At 40.7% G+C, this 17192-nt stretch overlaps 1 protein-coding gene across 1 annotated transcript; it reads left to right on the forward strand.

The window, feature by feature from the left end:
• The first annotated feature begins 1024 nt into the window (after nucleotides 1–1024).
• Nucleotides 1025–16751, forward strand: LOC106887162 (nucleolar RNA helicase 2-like). Its single transcript, XM_014940586.1, has 15 exons — nucleotides 1025–1184; nucleotides 1740–2018; nucleotides 3300–3375; nucleotides 4070–4248; nucleotides 5703–5820; nucleotides 6738–6923; nucleotides 7471–7616; nucleotides 9366–9497; nucleotides 11196–11369; nucleotides 11997–12116; nucleotides 12904–12977; nucleotides 13295–13454; nucleotides 13766–13900; nucleotides 15470–15514; nucleotides 16315–16751. Exons 1-15 carry the CDS (start codon nucleotides 1080–1082, stop codon nucleotides 16522–16524), a joined length of 2139 nt encoding a protein of 712 aa, XP_014796072.1. The 5' UTR covers nucleotides 1025–1079; the 3' UTR covers nucleotides 16525–16751.
• The last annotated feature ends 441 nt before the right edge of the window (nucleotides 16752–17192 follow it).

A 17192-nucleotide genomic window follows, 5' to 3' on the forward strand; every position in this document is an offset into this window, starting at 1 on the left:
AAATGAACTGGATTGGCACGCACCTTATTACTAGAGAAACTCCTTGAATCCTGAGGTTTTCCTCACTGCGTCCTGAAGAAATCTCAGATGCCCTCCTGAATCTACTTGGTGTGTTTAGATAGATACAGCAAAGAGGATTTAGTCTTTACAAATGAGAATGTGCTGGTGTGAGAGACAACAGGTAAGGTCAGTGGCGTTGCTCTGAGAGGAACCTTGCTGCAGGCCGGCGCGCTCCCACTCTGCTCCTGACCTCCCCTTTCCTTCTCTTAAGGAAACGACATCCTGTCAGCCATTAGGATTGCTTATAGCTTTTACTTTATAAGACTAATTTTGACTTCTTAATCCTGATTTCTTCCTGTAGCTAAAAGCAGACTGTGTGTGTTTCATGATGCCAATCACCACTCAAGGCATGTGGTCCTTCTAAACCATATAGAGGCACTTGGTTATACTGGTACTGGCTACATTGGGCTCTTTTGCTATTGAACACTTCTCTCCAGTAGTTATGGAGACAGAAGGTTAAAGTTGTATTTATCAGTTTTTAAAGCTAATGGAGATTTCTTTCAGGGAGGATGTCTGTGGCTGTGAAGAAGTGGTAGAAACTGCGTTAGAGCCCTGAGGCGCCTTCTTCCCCTCAGCCCTTCGGCCGGTTTCAGTCACGCCGGTACCGGCGTTTTCCCCTCAGGCTTCTCCAGAAGCCATCTCCTCTCAGCGCCTCACACTCCTTCCTCCTGCCAGCAGCCTTTCCGCCTCCTTAAACACCCCTCCCGGGGCTCACACACGCAATGCACCGCGGCACAGCGTAAACCGGAGTGAAAATGGCGCCGACGGCCCCAAGCCCTCAGCCCCGCCCGCTGCCCGCGCCCATCATGGCGGACTCTTGAGGGAAGCGGCGCGGGGTTTGCTGGGCCTTGTAGTCCGGCCGGGATCCCCCGGGGCACCCTGGGCTTTGTAGTCCGGGGGCGGCGTCATGCTATTGGCTGCCGGGCGGCCCCGCCCGCGTTGCCGGGCAGTGGGCGGTCTTCTGTTTCTGTCACACGGCAGCGGCGGCAGCAGCGTGGCGACCGGGCCGGCGAGCGGAGATGCCCGAAGCCACTCGGTGTAGCAGCAGCAGCGGGGCCGAGTCGGATCCCGAGTGCCCTATGGAGACCGAGTCAGCTCTGGAGAGCAGCCGGCGGCGGCGCAAGGTACTGAAGGGGGCGAGGGAGGTGTTCCGCGGGCCTTCCGCGGCCCGGTACGGCCTTCCCGCCACCGCGCCGCCTCGCCTGCACGCCGGGGCTCGTGTCGGGCGGGTCGCCACCCCTACCCCCTCACTAATGGCGGGGGCCGGGGTGGATTTGCTCGGCGTGGCCGTGGGGAGCACTGGGCCGGCCGACCACGTGCGCGGCGGCGGGGCCTCCCGGGAGGCCGGCGGGCGGCAGGGCCTGTGGCGCCGGGGGGAGGCGGGCCCTCCGGGGAGGGTGGGCCCACCGGAGCAGGCGTGTGGTCATCCCTGTCAGGGGAGCGCTCCGGTGAGGGGGAGGGAGTCCCCAGAACGACGGGCCGGGTGTCTGTCGTGGTGGGGAAAACGCCACCGGGCGCGGCGGGGAGGGATCGGTTCCTTCGCACCACCCCCCCTACTCCGTAACTACAAAATAAACTTAATTTTAACTGTCCTGCGGGCTCTTATCTCTTTCTCCTCGGTTATATCGTATCTATGCGCCTGTTTTTATTTCTCGCCGTGTTGCTCTGTGCCTTCCCAGAAGGAGAAAAAAGAGAAGAAGTCTAAACGCCATGAGAAGTCTCGGCGGAGGAAGGCTCCGGCCGAGGAGAGCGACCAGTCGGAGGAGGAGGAGGAGGAGGCCGAGCCCCCCAAACTCAAGAAAGCGAGGAGCGGGGGGGCAAAGCAGAACGGTCACAGCAGAGAGGAGAGCCCAGAGAACGCGAGGCTGTCTTCCCTCAACGCTAAATCCGCCCACAAGAAAGGGCACAGTAATTCCAGTGACACGTCAAGCGGTGACGGTGACAGCGACCAAGAGCAGGTAAAACTAATGGTTGGTTTAGCTTTCAACTCCTCTGTGGCAACAAAGTGCCATTTAGAACCGGTTATCTTTCCTTATTCTTTTTTTTTTTTTTTTCCTAATCAGGATTTACAGCTACTTGAGCTGTCCCTTCTGTCCATTATTTACAAAAAAAAAAAAAAAAAAATTATGAAAACCCTGAAGTTGTAGATGCTCAGGGCATCGTGGTTTCCTCACTCCAACAGCCTGGTGCTGTGGTAGCTGTTGGCAGGTGGACAAGCTGCAGTGGGATGGTGCTTTAATATGATTCAGCATCATTAGATATGATTGCAATTGCCACAAATATAGTTTAATTGACTTTTTTTTTTTGTTGTTCTTATGCGTACTTCTGTCATGAAATAAGAATTATTTGGTTTTAGGTAGTGTTACAAGTTATGTATTAGTATATTTTTACATATCATCTGATTAAGTGGTAGTTGTTAATGTGAGAAGATGATCCTTAATATAATAAAATATCACATTGTAACGGTTTTGTAATGTTTCTTAAGCATTTCTGTAAGAATATATTTATTTTTTCTGACTATTTCTACTTGATTTGGTTTCCTTTAAGCTACTTTAATATGAACTGCATTTTTTTTATGTTGAAGGGAAACCTATCTTGTTGTACCTAGGAATTTGTTTTGCAGTGTCTTTAAACCTGCTTTTGCTTGGCTTTGTCTCTTGTTCCAGTTGATGCTTCACAAAGCATCCAGGGTTTCCAGGGTTAACATTCTTTCCTCACACTTAGCATTTTAATCACTGTGCTGTTAAAACATATATGGAAGTGATCTGTTACTAAGTAGGTGTTTTGATGCGCTGCCTCCTAATGTTATTTTTTGGGGGATGGATTTCTGTATCTGTAAATCACTGTGCTGTATTAATTGCAAAGTAGGATGTAGGGTAGACATTAAGCCTGATTCTTGCATATCAAAACATAATCTCCTAGGCCATTGGTAAATATTTAAAATAGAATGTTTAAATTAATTTAAGTTTTCAGAGTTTTAATTTGGGTGTTTTGCACTTACAGGGTTATGCCATTAGATATGAAATGAAACAGTTAATTTAAATTACAGATCAATTTTGTCTAATTTTGAAATATGATAGTGAGTAAAACAAATAAGACTCTGTAGCTGCAGCTGAGATACTGACACTAAAAATTTGTCCCTTGGGTATGACACCAGTGCCTATGCCATTATCTTGAATTTTCTGATGGTGGTATGATGTCCACATGGAATGTTATCTAATTTATTGTTTGCCTAACAGGAGATGACTGAAGAACAGAAGGAGGGTGCTTTCTCCAATTTTCCTATTTCCAAAGGGACTGTTCAGCTACTTCAAGGTAAATTTCTTGGCACGATGTGAGCACAGGAAGTAAATGAGCTCTGTCATGTGTTTTTATGCTCAACGTATGCAATCAATGAGCTTTAGGATGTGCTCTGCTCATGTGTATGCAAGCACTGATGCTATACAGCAGGCATATTGATTGCCTACTCCTAATGCATCTTTGAATATAGACTTTTCTGGTTGCGTTATTGCCCAGTTCAGCCTTTACAGCAGAATTTCAAATTACATAAGCTCAGAAAAATAAATTAATTCTCTGCGAGAGCTTTTCAAGTCACAGTTATTTCAGTGTGAGTAAAGGAAAACCGGTTCTATTTAGTATCTTTGATATTAGTTTGTGCATGACTTAGTGTGAAACTAAGAGAGGAGTAAAAGTGCTTTTGACATAGGTTTGATTTGAAAGAAAGATTTTCATAGCTAGTTGGGGAGTATTACATAAATAAAGGCTTTCATTAACTTTGTCTGCCCCAGCTAGCACTGTGTCTGGTGGTATGAAGCAGAAGGATAAAATGGACAGTCCCAGGGCACTTTACAGGTGACCTCTGTGGTTAAATAAATCAGTGGAGGTGATGATATAGTCCTGGCTGACTTTAGACTTGATGGAAGTTCTGCTTGGGATAACTTCCTCTGAAGAGTATGCAAGAATACTTGTAAAATGATCGTATTAAGGAAATCTGTTGCAATTGTCACAGCTCGAGGAGTGACGTACCTGTTTCCCGTGCAAGTGAAGACTTTCGACCCAGTATTTTCTGGCAAAGATGTAATTGCTCAAGCACGAACTGGAACAGGGAAAACATTCTCTTTTGCTATTCCCTTAATTGAAAAGCTTCAGGGAGACTCACAAGAAAGAAGAAGAGGCCGTTCACCAAAGGTAACTGATTTTGCTTTGTGTTATGTCCGAGTGATTCAGAGTTTTAACTTGAGAAGTTCTTCAAGTTTGTGCAGGGATAAGCTAACCTGCCTTAACAATTCTTTGAAAGTTGTGTTTGTTGGGCTTTGCCTGCTTCCTGTGCTACCTCATACCCTCTGACTAAGGGCAAAAATAGCTCTACCCACTTGTTAATTCCTTTTTCTGCCTGTAGGGAGACCAAAACTACAGGTGTTCAACATGTTCCTATTTAATTTTTTTCAGTCACCTTACCTGTTGAGGTCCAGTGATTACTGGATACTTGTTTTTCTCCCAAATTAGCAAGAGATTTGTGACTTTTTCTCATTGATAAAAGCTATCTATTTAACTGTGTGTGTTTAAACATGTAAATAGTGTGAGGCTTTAAAAATAGGCTTAGTTTTCACTCAGCCTGCCACTAAACAGTGAAGCTTCTGCTCCAGAGAATGCAGATTCATTATGAGCTGTCTGTGTTCTGCTAGGGAATTCCAGGTATGTTTTTCACCAAAATTCTTCAAAACTAGATAAGCTAAATCTTACTGTATCCCTACTAATAATGGATTTTCTTTTTTTTGGTCAGTTTATTTCATCTTGTCACCCATCTCATAGATTACCTGAAACTCCTTCCAAAACTAGTGTTAGCTGTTTTATTTGCACGTGCCCATCACGTGGGCTGTCCGACAGAACGCTGGCTCTAGATTTGGCACAGTCTTGTGGAAAAGGGAAAGTTTTCTTTGAGGGAGCTACAAGTCTTTATGTGTTTCACCATTGAAAGAAGTAGCAAGGATTTTAAGTTTCCTTTGGCCAAGCCACTGATGCCAGGTTTGAAAGCATCACTGTAATCACGCGTTAAACTAAATTAGTTAAAACTCCTAGCTTGTAGCTTGTCTGTCGCCTGCGGTGAAGCCTGTATATTGGAAGAGAGGATGGTTCCTTTGTTGCTCTGTGAGGATGTCAGCACAGGCTGCAGAACCCTGCTGAACACCAGCTTTGCAGACTGAACATATGTTTCCCTGAGTCACGGGGAAGCTGAGGGACAGTTGATAGTTCTTTCTTACACCTCAGCATCCCTGAGCACATGTGAAAAACTTTCATTACCCAAATCCTTAGGATTTGTATTAATACAATGTATGTGCATGTGGAAGAAAACTTGAAGCTGATCTGTTCAAGAGCTAAAGTTACATAAGATTCAAATACCTCCTGTCCATCTCATTTAAAAAGAAGTTAGCCTGTCCTAAGAGAGTATATGCTGAAGATTAATGATGTTGCAAGAGACTTAAGCAGTGTGTTTCTCTAATCTTTGCTTAGATAACTATTTAAACGAGAAGTTTTTTTTTTTAAGTCATGTAAATGGTCAAACCTAAGCTAATGATTAGAAGTCTATTGGTTTCTTGGCAGAAGCTAGACTGAGAGAACATGTTTGTTTTACTTTTGTCTAGGTGCTAGTTCTTTGCCCAACGAGAGAGCTGGCAAACCAGGTTGCCAAAGATTTCAAGGACATCACAAGAAAGCTAACAGTAGCTTGTTTTTATGGAGGAACTCCGTATAATGGACAAAGTAAGTCACACTTATCACTAATAATTGAAATGTTGATTGACTGACATACTTGAGAAATCCTTCCAAACACTCACTTCTAACTCAAGAACTGGAGAGTATTCATGTAGCTCAGAATATATCATCTTATGGTGAGGGATAACTGTAGCTCTTGATTATGTTTTTGGTATTCCTTGTCTACTTGTGTACTTTAAATTAGAATGAGAGATAGGATACTGTCTGTATACAGAGCATTTGGGTTTAGGTTGTCGTAAACATTTATATTTTCTTTAAAAAATGTTTAGTCTTTGAGCTCTGAGTAGATGTGAGCTTTTTTGTGTAATAAGGGATATCTAGAGAATTTGTAAAGTGGAGAATTTCTCTATTGTTACAGCGTAATTTACCTTCATGAGGGTTGTAAGCAAGGCAAATGAGAGCAGGAATGAGAGTAAGCTCTTTTATTGTAATATAGCTACAGATAATAGGGATTCTTTTTTTTTTTCACTCAGAAGTTAGGAAGGAGATGATTTCAGTAATTTGGATAGTTAAATAAAGAAAAAAGTTATTTTAAGTTTCCAATTAAGGTAGACAATTTGAGAAGAACTATTGAGAATACTATTTCTAAAGTATGTTAAAAGAAGCTCTTTGTTTGCCACTTTATTTAAATCATGGGGAGAGAGAAGGGAGATAAGAAATCTTGTTTCCTTTAGGAAAAGCAGTAGAACTTTTTCTGCATTAACAATTTTGTTTTGTTTTGTTTTGTTTTCCCTCCAAGTTTCCTCCTCCTGTTCATCATTTGTTCTTGCTTACATTTGTAAGGAAAGTACTTCCTAATGGTTTAAGAAACTGTTTCATTATTGCTTAGCTACCATGTGTGTCTAGTGTAGAGAGTGCTCCCTATTTCACTGCTAACTCCTCTTCTGCTCTTTCCTGTTTATCAGTTGATCTCATGAGAAGTGGCATTGACATTTTGGTTGGGACACCTGGTCGAATCAAAGACCATCTTCAGAATGGCAAACTGGACCTCACCAAGGTGAAACATGTTGTACTTGATGAAGTTGATCAGATGCTGGACATGGGATTTGCTGAGCAAGTGGAAGACATTTTAAGAGTTGCATACAAAAAGGGTAATCTCAATTTTTAAACAAATAGTAGGAAATATTAGTAATCATTTAGTCTGCTAAAATTCAGGTATATTTTTCTGAAAGTTGCAAGGTGGCTTTGTTTAGAAATGACTGAACGTTGTAGGAAATGTACTGTGAATGCAGTACATGAGGAAGAGTCATGGAAGTAGGAATCATTCATAGAACCTTAGCAAAGCTTAAAATCCAGTACCTAGGGATCTGTAAATAACTTTCTTTGACACCTGTCTATAAGTTGTACATAGATTTCTTCCAATGAAAAGGAATTAAAAGCTTTTTGCTTTTCACCACTTAAGAATAGACTGGATTTTTGATCATAGTAACTTTTTTTACTAATCTTTAGATATAAATATTTAGACTTTCTGCAGTATTTTTTCCTCCAGATGTTGGTAATGCATAAATTTAAAAAGAGAATTGCCTTCTTTATATACTGATATTTGACCTCATATTTTTAATAACTTGTATAATCAGCCTGCTTATATCTGTAAGATGAAACATATGAAGTTTGTGAAACATTGTTCTGTGCTTTAAGATTCTGAAGATAATCCCCAGACACTACTGTTTTCTGCAACTTGCCCACATTGGGTGTATGATGTGGCTAAGAAATACATGAAGTCTAAATATGAACAGATTGACCTTATTGGGAAAAGAACTCAAAAGGCTGCTACAACAGTAGAAGTGAGTAATCTGTCTAATGTGGATCGTTTTCAGGCCTCTTCCATTTTCCTTTATGATACAAACGGTCATCCCATCCTAAGGTACATTATCGGGGTCATATTGAAAGTTGTTTTGAGAATTATTTTTTAAGCATAAGGAACATTACAGCTACTCAGACTGTTTCTAGGTTTAGGATCTGTCTCCTTATAGCCATCTCAGGTAGAGTGAGGATGCAGTTATCTGTTAATTTTATTGGTTTTCAGAGACAGCTCTATCTGAATTTATCCAAGTTGGAAGCTAAAAGGCACACATTCTGCTAGGGAATTCCATGTATGTTTTTCACCAAATCCTTATGCTGCCCTCCAAAACTAGATAAGCCAAATCTTATCGTATCCCTATTAATAGTGGATTTTCTTTTTTTTAGTCAGTTTATTTCATCTTGTCACCCATCTCAGTCATATTGAAAGTTGTTTTGAGAATTATTTTTTAAGCATAAGGAACATTACAGCTACTCAGACTGTTTCTAGGTTTAGGATCTGTCTCCTTATAGCCATCTCAGGTAGAGTGAGGATGCAGTTATCTGTTAATTTTATTGGTTTTCAGAGACAGCTCTATCTGAATTTATCCAAGTTAGAAAAGGGAAAGTTTTCTTTGAGGGAGCCACAAGTCTTAAAACAATGTGTTTCACCACTGAAAGAAGTAGCAAGGGTTTTAAGGTTCCTTTGGCCAAGCCACTGGTGCCAGATTTGAAAGCATCACTGTAATCACACATTAAACTAAATTAGTTAAAACTCCTAGCTCGCTTCCAGTGGCATCTCACCTCACTAAGCCTTTACTTGCTATGCAGTAAATACCATAGCGAGGAATACAATACATACATGCTAGAAGCCTGAATTAATTATCGGTACTTGATAAAATAGTGTTTCTGCTTAAGTACTGCTTAGCGGTTACTTTGGCGGATCAGTTGGATGCATGATAATTGTATCAGTGGCATTGAAAGAATGTTAATTTTCCGCTTGAAAGAAAGCATTTAACACATTGTATCTACCCTGCTGAACACCAGCTTTGCAGACTGAACATATGTTTCCCTGAGTCACGGGGAAGCTGAGGGACAGTTGATAGCTCTTTCTTACACCTCAGCATCACCGAGCACAAGTGAAAAACTTTCATTATCCAAATCTTTCAGTCTTGTACTAAAATAGCATATGTGCATGTAGAAGAAAACTTGAAGCTGATCTGTTCAAGAGCTAAAGTTAAATAAGGTTCAGATACCTCCTGTCCATCTCGTACTGCTTAGCGGTTACTTTGGCGGATCAGTTGGATGCATGATAATTGTATCAGTGGCATTGAAAGAATGTTAATTTTCCGCTTGAAAGAAAGCATTTAACACATTGTATCTGTTTGTTTCACTTTACCTGACATAAAGCTTTAGTTGAAAGAAAGATAATAAAACATCCCACCCCTGACTGTCCTCTAGAGAGTGGTGTAACATCTCTGTTATTTTTTCCCTTGCTTTAAGAAAGTGATTTGTTAAACCATCATTTTTCTGTTTTCCCCCTGTCTTAAAGGATTATATGCTGAAGGATGATGTTGCAAGAGATTTAAGCAGTGTGTTTCTCTAATCTTTGCTTAGGTAACTATTTAAATGAGAAGTTTTTTTTTTTATATAACTCTTTAGCATTTCTGGATTTTACAGTTTCAAATGTATTTAAAAAAAAAAAAGAATCTTGTGTTTTTATGTAAGCTAAACTCTGGAATTCTTTTCCATAGCATTTGGCAATAGAGTGCCACTGGTCTCAGAGAGCTGCGGTTATTGGAGATGTCATTCAGGTCTACAGTGGCAGCCACGGGAGGACAATCGTCTTTTGTGAGACCAAAAAGGAGGCAAATGAACTGGCTCCGATTGACTGACATACTTGAGAAATGCAGTTGGATCCTTCCAAACACTCACTTCTAACTCAAGAACTGGAGAGTATTCATGGGGAATTCAGTAGCTCAGAATATATCTTCTTATGGTGAGGGATACAGATAGTTTCAAAACTGCCCAAAAGTACCTTTTTAAAAAACTGCAAACTGGTTGAAAGTTTACAGCATTATGGTCTTCAGGACTAGTCTGCACTAACAGATACTGGGCTATAAAGGATTTTTTTCTTAAGAGTTCTTATTGACATTAAATGAAGCAGTTGTGAATTATTTTTTTCTGTAGAGAGGACTGTCTTGGATTAGAAAATGGTGGTAGACTTAAGACAACTGCTAGGGTAACAGGTCATGGTACTGGAACAGCAGTTACTGAGCTGTGATGCTGACATTAATTGTTGTTATTGGGGAGGGCGATTAGGGTTTAGAACAGCAATATGTTTGTATTTTCATTAGGATGTTTCTTAGCTGTTAGGAAGAGTTTAAAGATGGGTACACAGAATCAATCTACCATCTCTTGTCAATGAACTTCGTTGTGTTCCTGAGATTTGTGGTACGGCACACGCTAGCACTGGTGGGAAATAACTAATTGATGTAGTGGTGCAATGTTTAGGCTGTGTAGGGACACTGGCACTGCATGCTCTTTTGGTGGTGGTATCACAGCAACTGCTTTTTTTTGAATGTATTTTCATTGAGGAGATGGGTTATTTCTAGAAAGCAGTATAGCATTATGTTCCTAGGGAAAGGAGAAGCTTTTTCATCTGCCACAACTGTGTTCAGGAGTGTTTCTCCCACACTCCTAGATGACCTCACTAACAGCTAAACCTGAGCGTGGAGCCTTATCCTGCGTTACTGGTGGTGTTAGTGATATCAAATCTTGCATAGACAATGCAGAACACTGATCTTGGCAGGTAAGATAAGGAAATTACTGAGATGTTTCTGTTTTAGCATATTAATACTCGCTAACAGGATGTATGCCTATTCCATTTACCAGCTGACATTAATCCAAAACTGTCTGAAAAAAGATTTTTGAATTCTTTGCTGACCCTGGCATTGTGTTAGTATTTTTTTCAAATCATTCTCTGTTTATACATGGAAAATGTGGTAGCCATCTGCAGGCAAGCTGTGAAATGTGGAGGAAAAAACAATTTTTGTATGTTTAGTCTTCATATTTGTTATTGTTGTGGTACAGAAGGACTTTCAGAATGTTTGGTTTAAAATTATCTCTGAAGCTGTAGTTATATTTTTTTTCTTAGGACTACTTTCAATTTAATTCTTTAATTTATATTGGAGGAAATTAATATATTAAGGGGGATTAAGAAGCAATACCATTTTGGAAAAGATGTCTAAATGAATACTAAGAAGGCCTGTGAAAGTTGTCAATGGCTATTTTGGAACAGTTAAGCCTTGCATAGGCGGTGTGGATGGCAAGTTAGGGCATAATTCTCACAGGTCTCAGTAATTAGAGGTGGAGATAAGACACCTACCTTTGTTAAAGGTCTTTGAGGTATATGAATGAGAAGAACCAAGTAAGTATTGTAAAACACCTATAATATAAACTTTGGTAGTTCAGTTCCTCTGTATCTTGACATATGGTATCTATCAAACACCAAGATATTGTAGCCAAACCTGACCATAAAATGGAACACTGTCTCGAATTTTGGTATGGTTCTATAATAATACTTAATTTTTCAGGATTGCCAGTCATTGCATGGTGACATTCCTCAGAAGCAAAGGGAGATCACACTGAAAGGTTTTAGAAATGGTACATTTAAAGTTCTGGTTGCAACCAACGTAGCTGCCCGAGGTTTAGATATCCCTGAAGTTGACCTGGTTGTACAAAGTTCACCACCAAAGGTAGGAGATGGTTATGTTTGGTTTCTTGTAATAATTTATAGGTTTGTTTTCGAACAGTAAATGCTGTCAGGTGATTGTGTTCAGCCTGTATAAAGCCTCTCCCTTCAAGGCCACGCATGGTGATTGCAAGTCTGGAAGCAGTGGGAAGAGAAGAAAGGCTGTTTGTCTTGCAAGAATGATTCGCTATGTAGGGGCATATATGAAGAGGGCACCCCAACAGTGAGAACATTGGCTGAAATTAAGAGGGTTTAAAAGAATCTAGCTATTTTTTCAGTGAATTCACTATTAATATCGCAGTAATCATGCTTGAGTTGATATGCAGGAGGGTGAGTGGGATTGTTACAGAGCTATACATGCTAAAAATGTTTCCTCACATTCGCTGTGGTGATGCCAAAAGAAGACTTAGTTGACCAATGGTCATGATTTTGGCTTTCAAACCATGATTTTTAGAGGGCTGTAGGAGAGCTTATTTGTTCGACTCTAGCAAAACAATGCTTTTTAATGTACTTCTCTTGTGCAGTTATTGTATATTCGGGTTTAACTTAGCTTCTACTAAATTGTGTGAATGTAATGAATTGATTAAATTATAATAAATTAGATAAGTCCATAAGGCTGTTTATTTTGAAGGATGTGGAGTCCTATATCCATCGTTCTGGACGCACAGGTCGAGCTGGACGGACTGGGATCTGTATCTGTTTTTATCAGCGAAAGGAAGAACATCAGTTAAGATATGTGGAACAAAAAGCGGTAAAGTATATTTTTCTTCTAATCATGAGTACTCATATGTAATGTGCTAGGGGTAGCATGTAAAATCTTCATGTTTTATGAAATAGTTCAGTTACAGAATACAGCTTATAAAGCATCCAGGTGAGGTTCAGTTACCTTGCAGATTTTGGGTACGCCATCAGTTACTCAGGAGCAGACTGCAGATTGTCGTGCCCATACTTTTTCAGCAGTAAATGCCAGAAAAATTGCACCTGTGGGAATGAGAGTAAGCTAATAGGATTTCAGTTTAGTGTTTGCCCTGGCTTATTATCTGATTAGTGATTTGCATATGTGTAGCTTTACTGAGAACTGTTACCTCTGGTTTTGAGCTTTGTGCGCTGTTCCATATGATAGTTTTCTTCCCAATTAAGTATTCAGTTGGGATGAGATGGTTTAGTCTTTGCTCATAAAACTCACATGTAGAAAGGCTGTGCAACTGGTACTTAAATCCAAGTAAATCAGACTACAATTAATAACTTGGAATTTGTAAGAGTTTTCTTTTCTCCTGGAATCTGCCAAAATCATCTTTCTTTATTTTGGTTTAAGGTCAGTGGATCTTGTAAACTGACCTGGTACGTAAAAGGCTTTTAAGTGTACCCATTTCCCTGTAAGCTTAATCTTGTAATTTTCAATAGCAAAAGATGGGAGTCAAAAGGAAGCAAAATGATAGATTTAACTGCTTGTTTCATTGGAACCCAATACTGTTTCTTTAGAACTGAAATAATTCTGGTCTGCAAGTTTCACCTGCATTTTGCTTTTTAAATTTCAGGGCATTACATTCAAGCGTGTTGGTGTTCCTACTGCAACAGATATAATAAAGGCTTCCAGCAAAGATGCCATCAGGTGGGTTTGGTGACTCGAGCCCTGTTGTATTTTCCTTGCCTCCTATTTCAGAAGGGCTGCTCCTTACTGTCTCTGAACTGATCACTATTAAAGTCTTGAACTGCTGTTTTTCTTCTATTCCGGAGCCTAGTAAATACTAGTGTATAATTTTTTATTTTATTTTTTTTTTGCTTTAATTACTTAGGTGCCTGGATTCTGTTCCTCATACTGCTATTGAGTATTTCAAAGAGTCTGCTCGGTGGCTAATACAAGAAAAGGGACCAGTGAACGCTCTGGCTGCAGCTCTAGCCCATATTTTTTTTACTTTAATTACTTAGGTGCCTGGATTCTGTTCCTCATACTGCTATTGAGTATTTCAAAGAGTCTGCTCGGTGGCTAATACAAGAAAAGGGACCAGTGAACGCTCTGGCTGCAGCTCTAGCCCATATTTCTGGTGCTACTTCCATTGAACAGCGCTCCCTGCTGAACTCGGATGCTGTAAGGGCTTAACATTTGTCTTGAATGTGAAAAAAAAAAAACAAACCCAACACACCTCTGTGTTGTTTAAATAGAGAATTATTTGTCTCCTTATGGCTTTGTTTATGGGAATTGTACTTAAGCCAATAGGAACTGCTAATTTGGTTAAAAGCAAGCATGTAGTGGCTATAAATATACTTGCTTTCCCATAACAGTATCCACTTGAAAACTATGTTTGTAAAGGGTGAATTAGCAGGTTTCTCATGTCCGATAGATGTGCTGAAGCTTATTCCTCTGTCTGAATGGGGTGCCCCCCGTTTCTCACTCTCTAGGGATTTGTGACAATGATACTTCGCTGCTCTGAAGAGATAAACAACATGAGCTATGCTTGGCGAAGACTGCGAGAACTGCTGGGCGATGATGTCGACAGGAAGGTGAACAGAATGTGTTTCCTCAAGGGAAAAATGGTAAGCTTTTTTTTTTTATATATATTTTCGCTGCTGAGCTCTTCTGGTTGTAGCCTTTTCTCAGCAATTGTCAGGGGAGGTATTTGGGTGTTTTTTTGCCCCCGTTCCAGGCTCTGTTAAGGACATGAAGGTTGGGCCTCAATCTGTTTTATTAAGGCTTAGGTATCTCAGGGGCTCAGGGCTCTGCTCCACTGAGGTGCTGAGGAGGGAGTAAAATGCAGTATATGGCACAGCTATAGGGATATAGCAGAACAGGGGAAAGGTACAAACTGTGATTACTGTGCCTTAATGACAGAGCATAGAACAGGATTTCTTAAGGCAGTCAGTTTTGATGATGTGTGTCCCTCCTTCTGGTACCTGAAAGGGAAAGATCCCAAAGTTACGTTTTGGGTTGCCTACTTGACAGTGTTGCAAGAGCTGTAGTGAAACTTGTTGAGAAACAGTTGTTTTAAACAAAAATGATTGCCCTGGCTACTCTTGTCTCAGACTTCAGATGGATTTTCACAAATAGGAAAACGTGATACATACAACAGAATGTTTGTGTCCTGCTTTTGTTAGGCATTATTGCTCATTTGCCCCATCTTGGTGTTTTTCTGGATGTATTCCTTGTTTCTCAACATACCCAGATCAATAAAACAGAACAGAGAGATGCTGTGATCTTAATTTGCATGCTGTCAACATATGCCAGTCTCTTATCCCTTCTTATGCAGTTATGTAGAGATTTGTAACAATTGCTTTTACTGGGTGCTGTGTGCATTCTCTTCTACATTCTGTCTTTGTGTAGAAGTTAACTTGCATGTCTTGTATGAATTTCACACGTCATCCACAAGGTTTCTTGGCCAGACGCTTCTGGTTTTAAATTTGACTTGAGGACACTATTTTTACTATTTCCATTTTGGAAATTTTTTCTTAATGTGTCCCTTCACGTGTGATATTTGATATTGCATTAATTGGTAAGATTTATTTTGTTGTCCTTGACTCTGTCTCTATTCCAGCATTGTTCTGGATTTGATGTGTAGAACGCTATCCATGGATGGTTTTCCCTACATTAGATTTTTAATCCTCAATATCCAGATTGCTCATTTGCACAAAGAATAGCATTTTAAAGTGTGAATTATGCATTGTACTTAATCTTTCAACTAGTTTAACTTCAGATAACTTAAATATTAGGTTTACTGGGCGTGTACGTTTCTTAGTATAGATTAAAACTTCCGATTTGAAAGAATTTACAAAATGAGTAATGCAGAAGCCGGTAATCCACAGTTTAGGATGGAGAGAGTTATAAGCTTATTGTTAAAGAGCAGGAAAATGTGAATTGGAAGGACTGACTATGCAGAGGAAAGAAAAATGTGTGGGTATCTGAGGAATAAAAGGAAGTGTTTTGAGAAATACCGATGCAACTCTCTCAGTGTTCAAAGATTTCAAAGTACCTTATATATATATTAACAAACACTTAAATGTAAAGCACCTTGTTCTAGTACATAGATTTATAGGCTCTATATTTCTTTTTTACTTGCAGTCAATTAAAAGGCTAGACTTGTATCCATTAAAATTATTCTCTCCTTTCAGGGTGTGTGCTTTGATATTCCTGCAGCAGACCAAAAGGAAATAGAGGTATGTTCATTGAAATTTCTGGTTACAGCAGACTGTAGAAGAATCTGGCTGGACTGGGTTAGGCAGAAAATGTTATGTAGCCTGTATCCCGCCTTTCCTAGTGAGAAAAGGGATGGGTTTGAAGGAATTGAAGAAGAGAACAAGCCTACAGTGTGCCTCTCCTAAAGTATTCCCCTGTCTCTAAAAATCTGTAGCTTGAAATATTTACACTAAGAAGAGTAGTGGTGTGAGCAATCCACCCCTTGGTACTGCTGCTGGGTTAATCTTTGTAGGTGATGAGTTCCATTACACTATAAAATCCCTTTTTCTGTTCCCTGCCCCCCCTTTCTTTTCACCCAGAATTCTCTTCTCAGAAAAGTGAAGAATTAATATTCCCCTGCCAAAATTCCCTAGGCTTCCAGTCCTTCCTTCAGGTTTTTCTCCCTTAGCGCATCTCTATACCCTCATGCCCTGGTGTTCATTCACCCCTAAACCAACATTTGGTTCTGGATTAGTGGGAAACTGAGGGGAAGGTGTGGATTTGTGATCAGAAATAATTATAGTGGTGGTATTAATAAAGAGTTTACTGACCAGGCTGCTCTGTAAAGCTCTGAGGTGGGTTTCAGTTCTGTCCAATGGCATCTGAGGTGTTCTCAGTCAGTTGTACCTCTTGAGCTTAAAATTCTGAAACCACTATTGACCGCTTTTGTGTCATTAGCTCCTAGTTTTTCCTTGTCAATTGAGCAAATTTAGTAATTACAAAATACTATGTATGCGCATTGCTAGAATTTAACTTAATGTGTCTGACTTTATTTCCATAGGCAAGATGGGAAGACTCGAAACAATGGCGTTTGTGCGTGGCCACTGAATTACCTGAGTTAGTAGAGTCACAGCGAGGAGGAGGAGGAGGTGGTGGAGGAAATGGCCGAAGCTTCTCCAGCTCCAGGAATGGGCGGCGGGGTAGCTCTGGTAGAAACAGATTCAGAGGCAGAGGCCAGAAACGAAGTTTTGACAGAGCATTTGATCGTTAACTTCAACAATCCAGAAGTGGAAAAAAAACCCGGGACTGCAGTATTTTATATTACATTAAAATAGGCTGTTCCTATGTGTTTGTACTTCTCGGAAAAAGTCTGTCCTTCAGATTTTTTTTTCCCTCAGTACTACTTTGGTCATAAACAAGATCCTGTTCACTTTAAAAAAAAAAACAACAACAAACAAAAACCTACAAGAAAAATAAAACTTGTCATTTCCTTTCTTTCTCGCGTCACCATTTTGACTGTAAGATCTTTATCCCAGAATATAGCTGCCCCATTCTGGCCTGTAGCCTGCCTCACTGTGCAATATATAGATCTCAACTGTACATTTTCCAAAGGAAAAAAAAAAATAATAAAAAATTATTATTTTACAAGTTGAGAGCCCATGTTGGAAGGTTTTAAAAGTCGGAGCGTGATTGTTATGATGCAGGAGGAATGGCTATGGATGGCAAGTATCGTTTTTGCGGGTGCAGCCATCCCGGTCTCCGGCTCCCGGTGCTCGGGGGGAACCCGGCGGAAGGGACCGGCGGGGCAGCGGCGGCGGAAGGGGCGGACCGGGCCGGAGCGGGCAGGCGGAGCGGCTGCATGGGCGGCGTGTGGTGCCGGCCGGCGCTCCTCGCCTTCCCCGCGGCCCGGGCGGCGGCGGCGGCCGCTCCTCTCAGCGC

The sequence above is a fragment of the Calidris pugnax genome, unplaced genomic scaffold (assembly GCF_001431845.1).
Source record: "Calidris pugnax isolate Ruff unplaced genomic scaffold, ASM143184v1 scaffold39, whole genome shotgun sequence".
Lineage (NCBI taxonomy): Eukaryota > Metazoa > Chordata > Aves > Charadriiformes > Scolopacidae > Calidris > Calidris pugnax.